We start from the raw sequence: 23,545 nt of genomic DNA, 5'->3' as shown, positions 1-23,545 counted from the left end.
CTATTAAAAACAAGAAGATAAGTAAGCCACACACAAATAATAAGAACAGCCACTAGTGAATAACAAAGCATGAGATACCGTTATCTTACATAGCACAAAGATTATTGCACAAGTAGCTGGACTTGCCCTGCTTATAATCCATCCTGCCACCTTGTCAGCTTTTAAAACCAAGCTCTGAGAACCTTGACTCTAAGCTGTAACTATGAGCACACCTCCTTCATAGCAAAGTCTGGCGTTACTTAGCAAAGCCAGAGGCTAGTATAAACTACCATTCAACTGCTGAATTATTAGCTGAGCTAATAAGATAGCTTGAAGTTTTGTTTGCCAATTTTCCTACAACACTTTCCAGCAATGACTTGTCATTTCTGCCCTTCATAGGAGGAATAACAGAGCAAAGGTCATACAGGTACCTGAGAATCAACATTTTGCGATTTTTCTTTTCTAAGTGAACCCTCAACTTGGAGTTCTAGCTTTAAACACGTGGTTTCATTCATATCCTCATCCTTGATATCTATAATTCATATCTGTAATTAGTTAATGGTTCTCACTTTGAAACACTATTCAAAACAATGAATATTTTGACTTGTAAGAGAGCCAATGCATGGAGGAGACCAGAGGAAGGCAAGAGAAACCCAGTTAAGAAAGACTCTTTGGATTACCTTAACACAACTTCAACAGAAATGTGGGTGGAAAGTCTTCCTCTCTGCTGCATATTCAGAGCACTACCCTGTTCACTGCTTGAGTTCTGCACTCTTCCATTTGGGACCACCCCAGAGCATCCCTGGGACTCTCAACTCCTGGAGGGCAATCAAACATTATTCTAATCCCTCTCGCTGCTCTCCAGGACTGCAAATAATTTTGTCATGTTCCTGGTGTTTCTGATTGTTAACTGTTTGACAACCAAGCTTGCCCTGTGTTAATCTCCCTTCCTGATGCACCAAGCAGGGCTGCAACCTCTATTCCATTGACACGAGGTCAGATTTTGCTTCTTATTAGTGAAGACTTTTTTTTCTTGGGCATGGTTTTAGGGAGTGTGGAGATTGTTCTCAAACATGACATTCAATTAAAAGCATGGGCCAGAATGTCTTCTCAGGCATTAGAGGGTGGGATTGTTCCTTTTCTGCCAAAAATACTGCTTAGTAGTGGGTTGCTGTATGTGCCACCCAAGAAAGCAGTCTAAAATAAAAAGATTAATACTTATTTTTGAAGAATGGAATTTGTACTGTAGTCATTCTACTGTTCTCCAGGATCTGCTGTTATTTGAATAACAGATTTGATAATAGATTGAAGTTATTTGAATATTCTAAAAGTTAAAACCCCTGTTATTATATATGTATAATAAATATCTAGCATCTTTTATTCTTTTTTGGTACTTCCCCACCTCCCTTCTCTAACAGGTGGAAAAGGAATGGGAGGCTGGGAAGGAGGGATCCATGTCCCAGGAACGGGAGTGTTGCCTGCAGGGACAGTTATCAATTATGACAAGCCTTGTGGACATTTTCCCAACTGTGGTTCACCGGCCTGGAGGGGCAGTGCCTCAGGACAGGTACAAAGGTGGCATCATAAACCATACTTACTCCCCTTTTTTTGTTTAGATAGAAGCTGACTGTATATGTCATGCATCCAAACAGCCACAAGTTAAATTCTGCTTGTTTCTAAACCAGGCAATTCCCTAGCTTTCTTTCTGTGTAGCTTCCCCATCTTGTCTGCTTATATGGGAAAGGCAAAGGAAACCCATATGTTTTATTAAAGGTTGTTCAGCTAACTCAGTTTTCTAATCACTGAAAGGCAACCTGGTTGATTTGGGACACTGGGATGATGGAACACCACCACCCCACCCCACCACCCCAGAAAAAAAAATTCTCAAAAAAAACTAAACCAAAGTTGCCCCGTTTCATTTTGCTTTTTATCAAAAATTCACAGATGCTCACAAAGCTGGTTGATCCTGTTAGAGTACCAGGACAGGCCCTTTCCAAGTCTAGGAAGCTCATGAATAGGGAAGGTGGAACAAATGGCACATGGTCTGCATTTGGCTGGCAGTGTGGGAGAAGTAGCATCCTCCACAGTAAAGGATTTGTAGCACTGAGTTAGACTCCTCTAAAGAACAGGAGAAAGTGTGGGTGGCTAAGCCATTTGAGCAAGAAGCATAAAAGGACTGGTGGTGTGTAACTAAACCAACTGTTAGTCAATTCAGTAAGTGGCTTTTTACCTTTTTTTTCTTCTTTCCCCCCCCCCCCCCCCCCATTTTATTACAAAGCCTCAAGCTCACAGAGCTATCAGTGACTTCAGTGACTTTCATTTCAGGCAGAAAAATTAAAAGCTGTGAACCATGTCTTCACTATGGTTATCGCTTACTTCCAGGAAGATTACAGTAATGGTGAATTATCTCCCCAGGCAGGATGTGTGAACTAGCTGTAGTTGCAAAAACTGCTAGTAACTGCTAATCACTTGTCTCCACCCATCCACCCAATTAAAAATCTCCAGGCTTATTAGCTAAACAGTAGCTGGGTTTAGAAATGATACTTGAAATTGTAATGCTGCATACATAAAGAGTGAGTACTGCTTATACTCCAGCTGCAGACTGAAATTCTTCAGCAGCCTGGTGGCTCCTGTCCTCTCCATCAGGGTAACTGATGGGCGCACCTTGCTGCCTTTGCGCTCCGGGCATGACTTCATGTTTCACTGCTGCAGTGTACTTCTGTGTGCAGTGCAGTGGCACCAAAAGGACAGTGAGTATAAACACCCCGCTCCTGCAGATCAGACATGATGTAATGACCTCTAGCTTGCAACAGGTTATCACACAAAAACATTTGTACAGGTATTTGGAGTAAGTTTATTGCCCCAAACTCTCGGTTCTTCTGCAAGGTGCAGAATGGCTGCATTGTTGGTGTCCTGCCTTGCCCAAGATGGAAGGAGTTTGCTTCCTGCATAGCCTAGCTTCAAGAATAACACTGTTGTTGCAGCCTTTCTGTCGCTTTTGCTGCAAAAGCATTTGGGATCAGATTTAGTGTAAGATTGAAGAAGAAGGAACTACACACATAAGGTCTTTATCTTAAGTGGTAGTTTGTTTGTTTTCAGTAGCTCTATCCTGTTTGTTAGATTTTTTCAGCTGTGGCAGTAGACAAGCTGTGACGCTTTCCTGAGCTTTCAACAACCACCCAATCTTTGTTGATGTCGCCCTCCATTATTACAGCATAAAAGAGAACGGGCCAGTGACTGGTAGCTGTGTCCTTATTCCCGCTGAAAACAGAGGATGGCATTTGCGTGACCTGGATGCCAGGTGCCCAGATCTGAGCTTGTTGTTTTATAGCCACTGAGGAGATGCAGATGTTTACAGGGTGTTATTCACCTCCTTCTGATTAGCACATCTGGGCTAGATCAGTCAGGCCTGTTTCTCCACTGACTGAAAAGGGAGCTGAGACTGACCACATCAGATATAAAAATCATCCTTACATTAATTTAAAGTTAGTTGAGATGACTCGCACCTTCTGTGACTATATGATGTGATAGTAAGTGATGACATGACGGTAAGCTGATGAATTCATGGGGATACTGTACTCAGTTTTTTTCCTTCTGCACAGCTGGAGCTGATGGAGTAGGCTATGACTACTCATCTTCCCATCTTTTAGAAACTTGAATCAGCCCCTTTAATTTTTGTTTTGCTTTTCCTATCTGTGAAGTGAGAGAAGAATTACAGAGTTCTTGTGCGACTGCAAATAGGTAGCAGTTACAAATGCTAGGGCATTCCACCATCAGCAGCTGTTCACATTCAGCTGGTCCACTGACAAAGAGCTGGCTGTTCAAAGACCACTTTGAGCACTGACCACGGGGTGAGACAACCATAGGAAGCCCAGCAAGAAATCCTTCTGATGTCAGAATGTCCACTGGGTGATATTTCTTGTGCCCATTTACATTTCTTTTATGATGCTTTCTGATACGATGATAGTATCAAGCCAAGAATCTACTTGCTCAGTGAACACTCAAAGACTACAAAACTTACTTGTTACTGCCAGTTTCACCCTGAGGTTAGTGCCCTCACCATCACACCACATTTGACACAAGCATGGCTCACAGGTGGGATGTCACTGCTCTTGGCCAACAGGAAACATGGAAGAAAGGGATAAGGACTAAATGTGAGTATGTGGTGCCAGGTGCCATGCTGGAATTTTATTTTTAGGTTCTTGATTCCCAAAGACAAATCTGGGTACTTCATCCAAGGAAAAATATTTAAGCTATACAAGCCATGCAGTATTTGAGGAGCTATGCCTTCAGGGTGACATCCAGAGCAACCTGCACACTGCTTAAGGAGCTATATGGTAGAAAACGCTAAGTACAAGTGAATCATAAATCCAGTTCTTCCATGGAGTGGAGCACCTTCAAGTCTTCCAGGGAAGGTTGGTCATTTCTTTTTTTTCTCTTGGGAATCCTCATTCTTTATTTTCTCTGCAGAGAATAAATGCTAAACCCGTTTTTGTCTAAGAATTAGGAACGGGGTTGTTAATTTAAAGAAGAAAAAAAAAAAGAAAAAGAAAGAAAGAAAAGGGAAAGAGTGCTGCGACTTCGGCTTTTCTGCTTTGCAGCCGGGAGGTAAGGCCTTGACAGCCCTTTCAGGGCTGCTGCCATGGGGCAGAACTGCTGTGGGGCTGCTGCTCGGCGCAGCTGCAGGCAGGGGCCTGGTCTGGGCAGCTCCCTCTGCCTTGGTGCTTCCCGCTGGGCTGGACGTTTGGATGACCTGATAACCAACACGGCTATGAAATGGGGTGACACCAGTGAGAGAACCACCCTTAAAATGCTCGAGGCTAAAATTTTGGCTGTCCTAACTACTTACTTATCTAAGCAGACCAGGACTCGATTCCTCCTTCTGTGTGTTTGGCCACAATTAAAATATATCATCGCTACACGACACGTGCAAATGACCACTCTGCATCTTTCCTGCGGAAATTGGGTCTCTGCAGCAATTATAAATCAAGATTAGTTGAACCAACTCCATAACCTAAGGCTTTAAGCCATCAGTATCTCCTTCTGTCGCAGTCACGGTCACTTTTTTTATTAGGCACCTTGATGGGATTACATTACAGAAAAAAACATGGGAGGAGGGACTGGTGCCCCACTTCTCTGGTAAGCACGAGGAGCAGGCCAGCGGTGGAGGGAAATGCCTGGCAGGGGAGAGCTGCAGCGCGGTGCTGCGCCCCCCAGAGCGTCCCGCTGCCCCCGGCCCCGCGCCGCGGCGGGCAGGCACTAGGGCCCGGGGCCGCGGGCACAGCCGCCGGGCCGCGCGCCCCTCAGCCGGCAGCGCGGGAAGCGAAGGCGCCGCCAGGGGGCAGCGCAGCACCGCCAACGGCCGCAACGGCGGCAACGGCACAACGGCCACAACGGCCGCCGGGGGGCGCCTGTCAGACGTCAGTGAGTGCTTTAGACGAGGAGGTTATAAAAACGTAAAATAAAATAAACCCTCCCTGGCTCTCGGGCACAGCCAGCCGCTCCGCTTTTCATTTTCACATCTCGAGGCGCCCTGTAGGAAAAGCAGCCCACACCCGCGGGACCTGTGGGCACTCAGCGGGGGCCTGTGGGGCAGCACCGGGGCCCCACCGGGCACCCCCCACCATGGGCACCCCCCGCCATGGGCGAACCCCCCGCCATGGGCAGCAGCTGCATCTCGAGGCGCTGTGCCCACCGGTGCCCACCTGCGCTCCGGGCCCGAGGCCCGACCCACCGCCCAGCGGCAGAGCCGGGCAGCCCCGCGCCCCAGGAGGGCTGCGCCGTCCCGTAGGGAGCACACAACAGCCTGTGCTCGGCAGAAACTTGAGAGTCGCTGCCTTGAATAGTGCTCCCCAAGTACCCAATACTCAGCTCAGCAGGGAGTTAGAGACTGACAGTGAAGAGTTCAGCTCTTACAGCTGCCACCGGAGCAGCGAGAGATCAGTTCACCTGATGCGGACTGGTGCCAAGCTGGCCCCACACCAGAATTGCCAGTAGCTCCAGGCTCGGTCACGTCTAACCCTGCACCCACTTACCCATCTGTTCTACATAAAGCAGAACAGCAGTCAGAAACTCAAGTCTCCTATGCCTTCAAATCCGTCTCCATTCTTAGAGATCTCTCTTCATTTCTTTGTAATGTGTATTTTTTTCCGGACAGAGAAAGTTTCTGGGCAGAGAAAGCTATGTTTTAACTGCAGTGGCTCCTGGAGAGAATTCCTACTAGAAGTCATGCTGCACTTCCCTAGCAAAGCTAAATACATCCTCCATCAAGGGATGCGTTTGAAGAATTGCTTTTCAGTCTAAAGAACTGCTGTTCTCCTCACCTAGCTTCCACCTCTTGCTCTCCCAGGCTATGTAAGGTGTGTCTACATTACAATTGCAGTTCAGATCAGAAGCATGCTTTTGAAGCAAATCCCTCTTGAGCGTTCCCACTCGTGCTTTGGGTTGCGTTGTGGAATGGGCTTGGAGATCAGGACTTTAGTTTAGATGTAACTAAACTGTAAGGTAGGCTCCAGGATCATACCTAACATGCTCTAATCACTAAAAGATGTAAAGACAGGACCAGACAAGAGTCAGCTCCCACTAAAACACCCCCACACAAACACAGCATGGATGTAAAGCCATCGATAAGTGTTCTGCTCCACAGATCAGTTTCTAACAGCCCACACTACCTGTAACATAGACACAACATGCAGATGCAAGCTATATTTGTGGTATTTTGTGTTCTATGAAGCCACACACAGAGCTTCATCTCCTGTGCATGCCTTTCCGCAGTTTTTCCCATCGAACCACAACTGTTCATGGCAAGGAGGTTGAAAACAATGTGACTTTCTGCATATGAAAGAGTGGCTAATCAAATATTACCATGTAGCTCAGCCTTCAGGCAAGCCAGAAATTCCGATACTTTACTTCAACTGCCAATAATTCTGACTCGGCTGACAGACTTTTAAAAGTCTGGTTTAGCTCATTTACAAGTATATCATGCTCGTTTTACATATTTATTGTCTGTTTACTTCTATCTATTGGACAGGCTAGATATGAAGCCATTGTGCCTTGATGTCACCCAGGCAGGGCCCATCAATTAAGCCCTTCACAGAAGCCAGAAGAATCCTTTGTCTGTATGTTAAAGAGTCCTTTCCTCTACCACAGCACAATAAGGCTTATTAGTGACAGTCCATTTCTTTCTGCTCGTTAAACTGATTGATTGTTACCAGATGGGTTTGAGAGATGTTTGGATTGAAGAAGCAGGTTTCCTTTCCCTTGGACACATTACTTTAACATGTTGCCTTAAAATTCACACACATCCTTCAAATTCTGTCACAGCTACTTGTAGCAAATTGTGTATGCCTCCTTGCCTCTTGGAGATAGATGAGTGAAACCCCTGCTGCTTTCATCAGCTCTGATTTCTACCACCTTTTTTTTCTTTTATCCTTCTGTAACCCAGCTGTCTACTCAGATCACCAACACAGGTTAATTACAATCAGCCCCCCTGTATCCTTCAGAATGAACTAACAAGGACCTGGCTCTCTTCTACTCTGCAACTCTAGTAATTATTTGCAGCTGTGAAAAGTGAATGTTAAAAGTTTGCAGAATCAGAACAATTCTCCTCAGACACTCTACACTTATTACTTCAAGTCACTGTACAGTGTATAAGTTGTAAGAAATTCAGCTCAACTATTTATGGAAAACAATGACTAGTTTCATTTTTCTGAACATTGATCACAAATTTGTATGCATAGCTAGGTAAGTCTACCTGTCCATCTCATTTTTTGTCTGTTAAATAGTTATTTTAGCACTATCACAATAGCGCTCTGACTAGAGCCAGCTAATCAGAAAAATCCATATGGCCCACAGTGCTTAGCTCATTCTAACAAGTATCTATGCTACCTGAGCAACAGACGTAAGACCCAAATCCCATGCTTGGGGAACCCTCATATAACAGAGGATGCTTGCGTTTTTGTCATGAGACAAATGCTTATCTAGTCACAAGACAGGGAAAAGTAGGAGGTCACAGAGCACATCCCAGCCAACACCGAAGCACACACCCAAAGAGACCTAAGGAATACCTGTCCTTAGTAAGCCATCAGGAAGCGAACCCATTTCCTTTAAGAAATCCACCTTCTGCATCCTTTCTCTCTTAATTTCAGAAAGGGAGATATCTAAAATCTGTAACATTTCTAAATGTATTATGCCAAAACTTTTCAGAACCATTAAGACATCATCCCTTCACAGAAGTGCAGAAGCTTAGCTTAGCAGGATGTGGAAACCATGGGGTGGGAATAAATAGATACATAGCCAGCCAGGCCACCAGCCAGAAGCTGCAGATTTTAAGCTAAAATATTACCTGAGCTTTCATATCTGTTATTTATTCCCCCTCACCTTTTAAGAGGTTTAAAAATTTTATTTATTAATAAAATACATTCTAGCAGTAGTGATAAGACAGAGACAGAAGAATAAAGCTGCAGGGTCCAGTCATGATGAACAGCTCTGGGGACAAGGAAGGAAAGTTCAGCTGATTCCATTGAACCAAAAAGAAAATGCCATGTAGAGACAATGCAGTTGTCAGCTATTTGTGTTCAATGCATTACAGAAATGGCTCCACATGTTGAATATTCCCTTTCTTCTCCCTTTTTCAGACATAATATCTAACTGCTGCCTTCTTCCTGGGCACATCCATGCCTTCAAGCTCAGCTTAGTGCTTTCTAAATGCAGGGCAAGGAATAGGGTAAAAAAGATGGAGAAGGAAGGAAAAAATCTCCTATTGAACTGCTTTCAGAACTGCTAGTATTTTGTCATTTCTTCATTATAAGTTAGACCCGCATTTATGCCATGGTCAGTACAAGAGCTTGATAAAGTACAAGCTCTAAAGCTGCAAACTAGTTGCCTCCATCACATTATCTTAAAAACTAGACTCCAGATTTTACTGTTTTCATGGCTGAAATTACCACTCTATTTGAAAGTGTGCTGGAACATGAACATGGAAATAAACTGTGGTCAGTTTCTGCCCAGGTGCTCTTCTTCATAGAGACGTACAGAGCCAACAGAACTACCTACCTGCACTTCCATTTTCCCCACTAAGAGGCATGTAGAATTTTAAAAGGACACAAGAAAGTGGCAGAGGCTCCCTCTGCACCAGAAATATTAGACTCTAACCATCCACATGGTGTATATGGCCCTGCATGTACCCAGAGCCAAGGTGCACCCATGAACCATGAAAAGCATTCTGAAACCCTGCCAGCTCCCAAAAGACCCTTTCCCTGTATATGACAACATAAGCTTGCCCTAGGAATGACAAAGCAGATCACTTAAAATGTGAACCAACCTTTCAGGGACATCCCCTGACCCCTAATGCCATTAAGCTGTTCCAATGTGCTGCTTCTGTGACAGGTGGGACTGTATGGAAAGCTCATTATGCCAGTCCAGTATTCCAACCAGAACCCTCTGAGGCCTGTTTTGAAAGAGGAATTTGCCCATGTTTCAGGGATGGTGTAACCCATCGTGACCCTCTGCTGCTGTTTGATCTCTTACAAGATCCTTCTGACGTGAATCCTCTATCAGCTGACACTGAGCCCTTGACACTGTAACGAGAATAGGAAAAGCTACAGAAGAGCATTGCAAGACCCTGACTCCAGTTGCACAACAGCTGTCTCCTTACAATAATATATGGAAGCCATGGCTACAGCCGTGCTGTGGCACATTCCTGTTCTGTTGGTGTGATGAAGAAAACCACCAAGCAGATGACGTACTCTTAATACCAAAAATCACAGTACAGTTAGCTTTTAAAAAGCTGATAGTATTCACATTTACATGACTGCAGTCATAGAGAGATATGCGTCAAATTACACTGGAATAACTGAAAGGGACATTGTTGATGCTTTTTCTTCAACCTTTTCTCTTACCCACAGAAATACAATGAGACTGTAGTTTAAAAAAAATAAAATATATATATATATAGGCTCCAAAGATATTCTGCCTATAGGTCACTTGTATAATTTATCCCTTAAGTGCCTAATTCTGGATCAAATACTCAAATAAAATGTATTTCCTTGCTGATTTTCAACTCAAGTAAATTATAAATGATAGAAAGCAAACTTTAACTGCAGCTGTTTATACAGGTGATATACATGTTAAGGCAACAAGACTGAGTCGAAGAGGGGATCTCTATTCAGGCCTTATCTTCTTAATGAAAAAAACTGTCCTGTGTTTAAAAGCACAATTGCACATTTAATTTGGAAACATACTGAAACACACTGGCCTCAAAGAAATAAATACCTACAAATTTATAGCAATTTTTTGCCTCACTTGTACATTCATTTATCTATTATTTAAGAATTCCCAGGAAAAAACTGAACTGACAAGTATGTTTTAAAAATCAGGTAGCTAAAGTTATCATCTCAAGTTCAGCAGCAAAGTATGGAGCTATTCTGAAATGCTAAACCACAGTGATTCCTATTGGCATACATTTTCCATGTTGTTAAGTGATCTCTGAGAGCACTGAAAATCATCACCCAGCTGCCTTGGCAAGATAGGTCCCAAATGTCATGATCTGCGAGACTAATTCATCAGCTGCATGTCCCACTTGAGTGGCAATGCTCCTGATTTCAGAAGAGTGCTATTATGCTACATTAAAAAAAAAAAAAAAAAAAAAGTGCTTTGTTTTGTGAGACAGCACTTTGTTTTCGCTAGGTGTTAAAAAATTCACTGCACACACTAATCACTTCAGCGTACAGGTCATCTTGTCCAAGCCAAAGAAGTGTCAGCACTCTGTACTGTCATTAGGGAAAGGGAGGGAATTAAAATATCTAATCCTCTCTTGCTGCCCTCAGGTTAAATAAATCAGTCTCTCTCTATATATAATCCTAACCATGCTCTTGCAGGGTTTTCATGTCAAATCCGATTTTTAAGCACAGGCTTCTGCATTTTCTGCTTCAAAAAAAGTAGATTGTGTGTCAGACTTTGATTCGAACTTCTAAGCCTTCCTGAACACTGTGTATTCACTCTACCACACAGATAAAGGTCAGCAAGATTTTAAAAGAAGGGATGGTAAGAGCAGTACGGTAGGTGCTTCAGGCAACTTGTTTCCTTAAAACTAGCTGCCCCGCAGAACCCCACCAGTGCAGCTCCGTTCAGTACCAAGGTTGTAAGGTTGTCTGTGTGTCATTTTTTGCCTTTTAGAAATGGGAGGAGATAAGGTGGCCCACAGCAGCTGGTAATCCCAGAGCAGCGCGTGGTGTGCTCAGATCTTGAGCTGCAACAGCAGGTCCCAGCCCTTTCACCAGCCTCAGGACAAAAGAGTGTGTACGCCTGGACTGTGCACCTTTTGCAGTGTTTTCACGCAAGCTCCTGACTTACACGCCCTATGTGGTATGTCACCGGCGTGGCAAGTAGCTCTTATTTTGCTCTAAACAGCACAGGTTGTGACCATGATGCAGCATCAAACCCAAGTCTCCAAACAGCTGACCAGGCATTTCTTCAGGTTATTTCCTGTTTTACCTTTTCTTTAAAAGGTCACCAAGCAAGTTACGTGGAAATTATTCCACATAAGTCAAAGGGCTAATCTGACAATGAACTGATAGGACACATCAATGTCAGACTTGACAGAAGTATCTAAAAATACATTTGTTCTTACTGCTTGATAGCATTTAAATCCACATCAGCACTGCTGAGAACTTGTCAGAAGATTTGACGTTTTTCTGTGGCTGACAGGAATTGAAGCCAGAGCAGCTGTATTTCACTGGATTCATGCAGAAAGGAAAGAGCATAAAAGACTGTGCGTTTTAAAGCCAGCCTGGCTGATTCAGAGGTGGGGGAGAAACCTCATTGCTCAGTGGGGAGCAAAGCCAAAAGCTGTTCTCTAGAGTGCAGCCAGTCAGTTCAGGAACAGCTTCGTTGTCAGACAACTTCGTTGTTGAAGACAAGCCTTTTTCAGCTCACCTCACCGCCCTCCCCACTCACCCACCCCAGTCATACACAAGAACATGGCCAGTCCCAGACCAGGCCGCGACTAGAGCGTGTACCAGGGGATGGGAAAGTGTTCAAGCACCCACACAGCATTTAAGCATGGGTCCAAGCTCCTGCTGAGAGGTTAGGAAGACTGGTACATCAGCAAAACCCCTGAACTCTCATCTCCAAGTGCACATAAATCTGCTGAGCTGCCATATAGAGCCAGATGTGAATATACATGCTGCCTTCCTGACACCCAAACACAGATAATTTCACCTTGGCCAGCATCTGTGGAAAGCCGGAGGGGCTTTTGGGCAGAGGGGGAGGAAACGGGCCTGGCAGCACAGAGTTAATGGCTTTTGTCAAGTAACTGCTAGAGACCTCAAACAGGTGTAGGGAAAGGGGCTCTCCCCATACAGGGAGAGGAAGAGGGCAGAGAGCCCGCACAGCACAGGGGTGATCTGCAGGGGACAGGAGAACAAAGTAATGAGCAATTGCTGAACAGGATATGCAATGTGACTTCAAAAAAACATGGGGGATAGGAGGGAAGACTATTTTAGGTCCTAAATTCCTTTAACTTTCTAAAGCTACATGTATCTTAAAAGATGCAGTTTGAGGAGACAGTGCTAAGCAGGGAAAGGAGGTAAATTATTTTACCTGTTTCCTGCAGACTGTAGCCATGAAGTAGTTGCAGAACTCTTTGTCTGTTGTTTGTCTCTCTAACCAGAACGTGCAAGCTCTGCACAGGGTATTGTTCTGATCTCCTGGGAAATGTATATTCCCCATGAAGCAGGTGAACTCAGCATCACACTTAAAAGAGTTGTCCTGGCACACACTTCCATATCAAATGCATTAATAGGTAAAAATGCTGTTACAAAAAACGTTTGCATTTGAATAATACTTACAAACAAATTCTCAACTCATTTACATAGGTTTGCTTGAAAAATCATCTATAATGATCTTTTGCAAAATATACGAATGAAAGCTAAATTACATGCTTTGTCCCTTCTTTTCTCATGGTCTCTCCCTTCAAAGAAGGGAGCAAGCACCATATAAAATGGCCTCTTGGGAAAACATGACACAATTGGCAAATCTCCAAGCCAGTGTTAACCACAGGAGAATGTGCCTACACATGGTTAAACATAGACACCACAGAGAGGGAAGCATTACTTTGTCACAAATGAAGTTTGTTTTTACTGGAAGAGCTGTGGCTGGACTGTATAAATGTTTGACATTTATACAGCTGACTTGCATCTCAATGGTTGACCATTATTAAATGACATTCAGAATTGTTGCATTGGAGTGACTCAATAAAGTAATTGCCAAGTCTCACTGCTGTGAAACAATAAGCTTCTAAGAGACCTCACTTCACCATGTTTAAGTATCAGACATGTTGCTTTGCTCCCTACTGGGACCCAAGGGAATGCCAGCATATGGATCATAAGATCCCATCATTTGAGGATACAAAGTAATTGTGTAGCAGATAAACTGAGAAAAGCAATTTGAGCTAAATTCATTCAGCCTGAAATTCCGAGGAGACTGAGTATATTTGAGAAGCATTTACATAAATGACCAAAAAGAAGGAGTAAATATCAAAAAAGTTTTGCTCATGACCAGACTGGAGGTCAAAATACACACACACATATATATACTCTGTTGAACTGAATAAAATATTGGAAGATTTTTGTAGAATGGTTTGATTGTAATGTTTTATCTAAACAACACGGTAAAAAACAAATTTATGAAAAACCTAGTTTGTCTTTGCATCAACATACTACTGCATTACTAAGATTTTTTGAAAGCAAGAAAATAATAATAATAATAAAAAAGCACCCCCATTTCTCTAAGATAAATAGTGAAAATACTGATACTACACGTTCCAAACAACCCTGGCTCCTGTTCAGCCATTTGTCTAAAACCTTTAAGTTAAAGGTTTGGAAACACAAAGAACTGGGGGTATTGGGGGGTGGGGGTGCAGGAAGTCTTTAAACTAACAAAACAGGTACTCACCCATCACATGCAATCAGTTCTGTTCCAAGTATTTAATACTATAAGAAGGCTTTGAAAATCTTACTTCTCTGAAATAAAACAAATCACCTGTTGCTGATATTATACATCTAAAGGAAAACCACCTATATTTATGATCCAGAAACCTGTACAGTACCATAAAGGGAACAAACACTTTTCCAAGGCAATTAACATTATGCCATACTGAAGTGAGAAAAGCATTAAAATAATCACAAGTCGAAGGCTGGCTCTCCTAACATTTTTTTATTTTTTTTTCCTCTCCAGTTTGTTAAAGTTGAAAGGGTTCCGACAACAGTCAAAGTAAAATTCAGGAAAAATACTTGCAGCTGTATTTTTCTCCTTTACTCACAGTATATCATTGTCAGCCTTCTAACAATTAGTTTTTATAATGTTTAAAGTCAATTTTATAGCACTGTATTTTTAACTACCTTTGCTATAATAATGGCAGTGGTAAACGCAGACTACTTCAATGACTAATATAAATGAACATGTATTTTTGCAGGCTGAGAATTGACTGCTATGCATTTAAGCTCACTTACAAGGGTGATTTAAAAAAAAAACAAAACACAGAAATAAACCCCCAAAATGACGTCGAGAAAACTGGGGGAAACCCCCCAATCAAATACTTAAAACATTTTCCCCATAGACTGACCTAAATACCTTTACACAAAGGTAAAGATATTAGAGATGTGAATTAAAAAAAACGGGCCCATCTCGTGTTATTTTCAAAGTCATAGGAATCGGAACAGTTTGGATTAACAAATGAACAGAATCAGATCCATGAAGGAACAAACAGGCATGCTGCAGAGTTGTTTCTGGTGAACAAGTAGACATTTTCAGGAGCATGTAAATGTATCAAGCCACCTGCCACTAACCCAGCCTCCCATTTGTGGACAGAAAAATCAACGTTTAAAAAAAAAATAAATATGCATTTTTTCAAATGTCAGCCTTACAAAACAACTGATGTGAGCTGACTGAACTAGAGACACAAAGAAAACTTATTCCCCAAAAACAACCCAGTTGGAAAGGTCCTCACAAGACACCAGGCAGTAAGTAAAGTGATATTTCAAGAACAACCACCTCCTTTTCCTGTAGGCTAGGAAATTATCCCACATGTCTAAAATTTTCAAGAATTTTCCTTGTGGCACACCCACACTATCTCCTGTTTATACATGAAGAGCACCCAATAAAAAAGTTGTATGGCAAACGAAATTAGCCTCTAAGTCTAGCTGTGAATAACTCTAAGGACATCACAGAACAATCAGCATGTTTTGTTTTTAAACACAATCTGTCCTCTTTAAATACGGAGTCTGCCACACAGCGGTAGGTCAGTCTGGCCTTTCAAAATCTTTACAGCTGCTTGTCAGGTCACTAGGGCTTAAAAACAATACTGACAAAACTCTCAGTTACACACACACACGCACACAGAGACCAGCTGGTAAAAGATCTGCAGTTCTCCCTCTACATTTCATTGAGGTTGTTATTCCACAGTGCCTTCCAAATTGCCAAAGCAACAATGTCTTGCACCAAAAAGCCTACGCTTCTTAACTTTCTTTACCCTAAGGGTAAAAGCTATATCACAATTAGTGGAAGAAATTCCAAGTTAAGCTTGCTAAGTTTTTTTTCCAAGTCATGTTCTGACTTAGCAAACCTCAACCCTGTGGATCACCCAGATCCAACACCCCCCAGACCTGCTTGTGGCCCCAAGATTTCAGGAGGATGTCCTTAAGAGCAAAAAATGCTGCCCAAAGTACAGCACTTGCAAATTCTGAATTTGTTTACAAGATTCTCCCTTCTCACACCCTGGTGACAACAGTACTGTACTAGAATCCACTGCGGCACCACATTACTTCTAACTAGTTCAACATTTTTTGTGTGAAGACAGTACACAAACTCAGGCAGGGATTTCAACCACAGCTATGTTTTTCCATGAAATGTAATAAAACAACTACTGCTATGCTAATTCAAGAGATACTAAAGCTTATAATTATGTATGTCTGTAGAAATAATTATAACACACACCTTTTAATTCTGCTCAGCAGCTAGTGCTAATGTCTCAAAAGCAATTTAACAAAATTAAAAAAAAAAATAAAGTCACTAGCAAGTCACAAATAATACTTGCTGGCACAACATAAACAACCTGTAACCCTGCATCATCTGAGAAACACATGACTTCGTATGTGCTTTCCATTTCTATTTTATTTCCACGACATTAATGTACTACAGTTCTTCGCAAAACATTGTATAATCCACACACAGTACCATTTTACATATTAACACTTCCAAACGTATTCCATGACAACTCCTTTTACTACAGTCATATGCCTATTTTAAAACTTTTCAGTTACTGATTTCACATCAGTAAAGTTTCTCCCATAATCTCATTAATGTGCCCAGTAAGATCTAACAGTTACTGTAAAAAGTACAGCTGCATGAAGCACGAGTTCACATTGTTGATTACGGTTTTATATAGTCTTCAAAACCCGTTTGAATTATATTAGCAATAATGCTTATGAAACGGAACATTCTCAGAGGTGCACAAGTTCACCAAGAAATGGGGATAATCAGCAGATCAAGTGCTATGTAAGTAAGAGTACCCTGCAGCTACTGTAATCTCCACATAGTGCTGCACTGCACCACACACAACCGGCAGAACGCACCTACCCACGTTAACACACAAAGGTTACCTACCCAAGGGAGACAGGGTATCAAGGGTCCCTTTATGATTAATGGAGACCTTGAGAAGAACATCTTCTGGACATCTCTCACTTTGACTTCAGAGGCCCTAAACATCTAACTTGAACTAGAAGCTTGAATTCAGCAGACCCACCAAAGAGATTCCCACTTTAAGAGTGCTTAGAATAAATGAGAAATAAAGAACTAGATAAAATCAGAAATACCCCACAAAAGCAAATCCACTATTGTGAATATTAGAAAGTAATTCTAAAATACTCAAAGATAATTTTTCTTCCTTTCAGGGACCTTTAGACTCATTCATTCCTTTCCTAATTTGTGCAAGTTACGCCCCCCTGCCCCCAATCTTTCTGGATGGAGGAAAAAGAAACAAAAATTCCTTCCCTCCTACCTGCCTTTTTCTCTGCTAGCATCTATGGCAATCCCTCTGATGCATAACATCACATCATTGCTTTTTAAACAGAATTCCCAAGTTATTTCATTAGGTATATCTGTACCAAAACTGGTGACATATTAAGACTGAAACATGTTTTAAGTCCTGCATCAGCACTGCAGATTTCTTATTCTAATATTGTGTGGTGTCATGAATAACTGTGTCAAATCTGTTATCGTATTAGCATGCCTGTCGAGCTCTTCGTTCAAGTGTTTCTTTATCCTTGTTTGCTAAGACAAACTTGCTGACATTGGTTAAATTTAAGTACCCAAATTCGCAAAGCAATCCCCCATAAGTATCCTTAATATAATGGGAGTCTCACTAGTAGATTTTTCTGGAACTATACTCACAGATTTATTAGTTCCCACACAGAGCTATTGTTTAAAAGATCTCCAAAGGGCCTGTTTACTAAAACAAGTGCCAACTGTGTTTTCAGTTGCACTTAAGTAGGCTGCAATATGGGGCAACAAAGCTAAACAAGAAGAATGCGTTTGTCAACTGCAATTGGAAGTACTGTAAACAAACTGATATAAAGCACCAGAAGGTTTATACCATAGTCTCAGCATTTTTTCCTCTGACTAGCAACTCTGAATATGCAAGTGAAGCTAACAATTTCTAAAAAAACCAACAGTATCCTATAGCAACAATATACAAAAAGGTTAACATACATTGTCAGTCTGTCTTAACCAGTTTTACACCACTTTTCATCATGCTGGCGATGAAGCTGAGCAGCTTCCTATAAATACGGAGAACATCCACTAGTGATCTCAGATGAAGTCTGAATTTCCTCTAATCCTAAGAATACTTAAATTAAAAAGTTTTGTTGCAGATTCCTATGAGGCCAGGATTTCATCTCCTCACTTTTTTCTCATATTGAAGTCTACACTACAGTTGCCCTTAAAAGTGTTAATTTGGTTTCAAGAACAAGGTTTTCATTTAAATAGCTTCATAGCATCTTCCAAAAGTACTTCCAAAATAATCCCCACTTGGGAAATAATCTCAAATTTCCAACATGTTTCACACTCGTGACTGTTTCTGCAGAATGCTGTGGGAAGGAGCAGCAAACACTGATAAAAATGTGAGTTCAAACTCAGAGGCTATCATTCATTATACTTCAGAAGGCACTATGGGAGAACAATGAAGATGAAACACACATAACAATAAAGATGAGGCACTCTGAACAGTAAAAAACAGGAGTCCATATCTGTTAATCCTCCCCAAAAATATATGAGGATCTATATCTACCCCTTTAACTTTGGTGTCAAATAAACTATGAAGATAGCCAAGTATTCAAGGGTTGCATTTACAGAAGAAACACAGATCATGGTGGCCATTACAGTATGCTCCATCTTAATGTAAAAATGCATCCAATTTCTTTTTGATATGTTCAAAAGCATCTTTGCCCATATAGTCCATGCGCCCTTCCTCCCATTTTCTCCGTTCATCTTCTGGGATTGGTTCTTCTGGTCTGAAGTGAATAGACAGCTCTGAAACAGAATGTGCGACATTATTCTGTGGGAAGAAGCAGAACAGTGGGAAAACAGTCATTTGGTTGTTCTCATTTCGGTGCTGTGAAGTTAAACATCAAATGTCAAACTTCTGCTTTGTGCAGTCCCAGTTAAAATAATAAAACAAACAGTATTCAAACATTCATTCTTGTTTTGATTATGTGCTCTCATTTTCCCATGCTTTTACTACTTGCCATGACACCTTTGAACATTACCAAACATTTATTTTACTTGTCTTAACTCAGACCTTGGCATACTCAGCAACACCACAATAAGAATATTACAAATATGGCCTGTTTAGGGGGGAAAATCTCCTACAATAAAGTATAACATTGCATCTGTGCAAATTTTGTCTTAAGCAGGCTTTTATGTGAATGTAAGTTCCTAGAATTTTTTGTCATTTGTTCTACCTATCTCCAGCAAAATCAGTATTATTTATCAGATGTGAGACGCATTATCCATATAAACTAATTCAAAAGATTGACACTATTCATTATACCAATAACTAGTTCATTTTGAATGATGGTCCAAAATTGTGAATCCTGGTTCAAGATCAAGCTATCATAAGTGCACAAATGCAAGATACATTATTAGTGATAATTTCAACTACATAGCAGAAAAACTGTGCCCATGATTGACCAATGTCAGTAAAACCAGAACATCCCAATTATAGCCAGTAATAAAGATGAAATATAGCAAGGACTAGTCAAGGCAGCTACTGAAAACCTGCTTTCAGTACTAGTCCAAAAGGCTCCAAGGCAAACAAGCCATCTCACGTTATACACAAAACAAATCAACCAGAACGGCTGGTGAAGCCCTCAAATCCAACATAAAAATGTTTCAGAATATAACTTAATGGGCAGGAATCTGTGGCTTAAACTGCCGAAATGTCCTGGAATATCTGTTACATCTGCCTATTCGGGCAAGGTAAAGCACAGGACTTGCACAAGATCTGCAGCTGCAGGCAAGTATAAAGTATTTCACACAGCCAACGTGACATTTACAGGTTTAGGCAACTGCATCCTTTCATATGTATCCCCACCTGGGTCCCACTCTGTATGTAACTTTAAACATGAATAAATACTCTGAAGAGCATGAACATGTTTGTGCCCTAAAAATGCAAATATGCAAAAATATTTGGTATTTAATTTTTAGGCTTTGTATACACATAGCTGCAGTAATCCATGAAGATTCCTTCCTTTACCATTGGCAAGCCTTATCAATGGCTTCAGATGCCATTAACAAGACAGGAATCACCATGTTTTTAAAAATGAAGAATTTTAGCTAGGGCCCAGACACCCCTGGCTGCACGGGAGCTGCAGTTTCACCTACACTTTTGTTTCACAGTCTTAAGAGTATTTCACCATAGTGGTTCACAAGCATACAAAAGGACGCACTAGGAAAATGGCTCTGTTGTGTACCTTACAAGATACAAAAGTCCTTGACACCCTGTCACCCGCATCAACACCAAGAATGGCACTGCTGTCCCCATTACCCACAGATAAATGCAGTGCAAGACCACAAAGGAAAGCCTAGTAGCTTAGGCTCCATGCCCAACTCACTGTACATTAATTTTCCACTTCCTTGGAAACATTATTTCAGCAGGTAAAAAAAACCCCACAAACAAAACAAAAACAACAACAACAAAAAGAACAGCTTTGCTTGTATTAGTACTGGGAGAGCTAAAATTAACACCATGCATTTACTACTTGGGGGCTAGCAGAGGAAAATATACATTTAGAAGTTTTTAAAAGAAAAGTTGAAAGAGATCATATCCTAGCATTGAAAGCAGTTAAGGAATTACATAGCTAAAACATTAAAAAAATTATTTGCACACTGCATCATGATTAGTTGATATTTCCCAAAATGATTTTGGCAGCAAAGACATGCATGCAATTATCAGACGTACAATGCAGAAAGCTACATGTACCAGTTCTGACGTTTCCGGAAACGCAGGATGAAATAAAAGCTGTTCTGAAGGTCTGTCAAGCTCACCGAGATGGACGTTAGAACCAGTTTGTTCAACTTCACATACAGGTTGCTAAAATACAGCCACTGAGGTTTTATTAGGAGAATATTTTTCATAGGTTCCTTATCAAGTGAATTCATACAATACAAAGTGATTTTAGTCTTGGGGATGGAAGTGGATGGAAGGAAAAGGAATGGAACATATTATCACCAAGGACAAAATTCATCTCACCCAGCTTTAGCTATCAAAATGGCATTGAATCTAAGCTCCTGCTATAATCAATCTAGGATAAGTACCTCCAGAGGGTAGCTCATCTCATTCTAAAATAGGTTCAGAGTGGCCGTCATTCTTCAGTGACTACAGAAACAACCTGGAAAGCTAGCTGACAGTAGATGCCTACCACTCATGAGGCCAAACTGCAACAACAAGCTCATTTTAAGATAATAGCTTGCTCTGTAACTCATGAGCTTTTTATATTCATAGAAAAGAACAAAACAATGTATTCCAAAACAGAGTAAGATACATTGCCCCAAAAATATAGCCACAAATATTTGCCTTTGCCAAATAAACCCCCGTAAATTAGTAGACAGTCCCCATTCTGAAGTCTCTTCCACCAAAACAATCCTACAAGATTACTGAAGCTAAGCAACAAGAAGTGGAATATGGCGTTCCTAAGTAAGATGAGAATCAGGCTGTTAATTTCTAATTATTATGATCTTCTGATAAAATAATCCTGGTAATCAAAAAAATAAAAGAAATTTAAGTTTGAATGGCACTACTTTAAGTGAATATTATGGGTTTTTTTACCCTAAGCAAACATCTTGAAAATGTATCCCTACTTAGTTTGAGCATTTCCAATGGAATCACGTGCATGAGGCACACAAGATAACACATCCTTTTTGCAAATAAATTATTCTTAAGTTATAGAGCCGGAAGTTTTGCAGTTTTACTTCATCCCCTCCATGTTCAGGGTGGAAAAGAAAGGAAGGAAACTACAGTTTTACTTTATGGAGTAACTACCGTCTAAAGGGATGAAACACTGAACATAGTAAAAATTGTCTTCGTCTTACTAAAGAGTAGTCCACAAGTTACAATAGTAAATGACATTAGAACATTAATTTTATTTTCTCCCAGTTGTAACTTGCCAAGTATGGTTTATCATACAACACATAAAGACTTACACCTGTATATATATATATAAATAGCAGAAACACTGTGATATTATGTCCAACTTCATTCATTCATAAAATAAGGGGAGTCAGTGAAACAAAACACCCAAATACAAGAGTGACAAAAGAACAAGGACCCCTGCAATATTCATCAGTGAATCCTTGTAAGACACTCCTTGTTTCCCAAATCGCAGAAAATTGAGGAACAGTTCTCTCAGTCAACACTTCTGGGAGAAGGTTTAAAATATATTAATTCACAAGAATATTAATATTAAAAATATTACTTTGGTAACACCTTATTTTAATATTATATTTCCAGTAGCTAACAATTTTCAGTAAGTAACCTCTTCATAGAATTTAACGCAAGCTTTTTAAAACCTCCAGACACATCATGCATGTGTGACTAAAGACTAAAGAATATAAATACTCTATTTCTGATGCTAGCAAGAAAATTCAATAGCTACAGCTAAACTGAAGAAGATACAATCTCCCAATCAGAGGTATATTTAATAAAATCTCATTTTAGTATCTCATTTTACTTTGTTACTGCATACAGTAATATACAATATACTTACAGCTTTGAAAGCAAGTTCTTCAGGTGAACACACTGTGGGATATTTTTCATACGTCTGCTCTGGAAGCACAGGCATTTGCAGCGAATTGGCCACATAAGGACTGACCTTTTTCAGTGTAATTTCAACTCCATTGAAAGTGTGCTAACAAAAACAAAAACATCTCACCACTGAAATACGATTTTGCAGGAAAGTCTTACCTTACAACAGTTTCACTTCCTTACAGGGATTTCAGCATTAAAGGACTAAGTTAATAAAGTCAAAAAAGACTGTGGTCCCAGATTTAGAGCACATTGATTTACATTTTTGCACGCACGACCATGCCAGCAGCAGCAGCAGGTAAATCAAACAGGTATTTCCACTGTAATGTACCATAGCTGAAATATTTCTTTACTGCACAATTTCTTAAAAATTAAAGCATGTTAAAGTACGAGATCAAAAACTACCCATTCCTTCTTCTGCTTTCCAATTTGTCATGAGGTTAACAAACCAAATTACTCTCTGGGGCTTTGACGGTAATTGTTCAACTGATCTTACAGGACTATGCAATTAGTTCAGTGATGCCAATAGTCTAATATTAAATTTACATATGCATAAGTGTGATTTAAATTGTCTTTTCTGGATACAAAATTAAAAACCTTACTTCCATGCATTACTTTATGCTGCTGGTCTCCAAGAATCATCTGTTTATCAACAGATTTTTTTATTCTATTCATAGAAACTATACATTACTGCACTACTGAAGAAAAAAACCCAAAACATAAAGAGCTCAATAAATGCTTGATGACATAAGAGTACTGGATATAACACCTTAAATGTAATTAACTCTGCTTTTGCAAATCTGATTTGTTATGACCCTCATAAAACAAGTTATAATGCAGTTCTGAAAAGGTAAATTTTACTATAGTTCAAGGGCTAGTTTGATAGTCTACATCAACTTAGCTTCAAAAAGTCAAAAGTCTGTTCGTTTCAAAGCTGGACTATCAACTTTGGCTAATTTGTATCATATTTTGTGTTTAATTTTCAGAACCTATACACATACGTTCCCATACAAAAGCTTCATCAATCAATAAGATGGCTGGAGGAAATCTTTGGAAAGCCAATACTACTGAAAATTCTTCCTAAACTGCTAGTTTAGATGCTTCTAGAAGCAATCACTGCTACTACCAATCAACAGATACTATGTTTTCCCATGTGTACTGGGTTTGCATGGCATGGTTTTGGTGGGGGGGTACTACAGGGGTGGCTTC

The 23,545-nt window shown here is 40.6% G+C and overlaps 1 protein-coding gene across 1 annotated transcript in view; it reads right to left on the bottom strand.

The window, feature by feature from the left end:
- Positions 1 to 2,234: 2,234 nt before the first annotated feature.
- GYG2 (glycogenin 2) overlaps positions 2,235 to 23,545 on the bottom strand; it is a 33,870-nt gene continuing 12,559 nt past the window's right edge. The window contains 3 exon segments of the mRNA XM_080374671.1: positions 2,235 to 18,589; positions 20,516 to 20,626; positions 22,299 to 22,439. Of these exon segments, the coding sequence (XP_080230797.1) occupies positions 18,428 to 18,589; positions 20,516 to 20,626; positions 22,299 to 22,439 (414 nt within the window). The 3' untranslated portion in view covers positions 2,235 to 18,427.

Source organism: Falco punctatus (assembly GCF_963210335.1).
Source record: "Falco punctatus genome assembly, chromosome: 2".
Classification (NCBI taxonomy): domain Eukaryota; kingdom Metazoa; phylum Chordata; class Aves; order Falconiformes; family Falconidae; genus Falco; species Falco punctatus.
The sequence above is the reverse complement of the archived record's forward strand: the minus strand, read 5'-3'. Positions and strand labels throughout refer to the sequence as shown.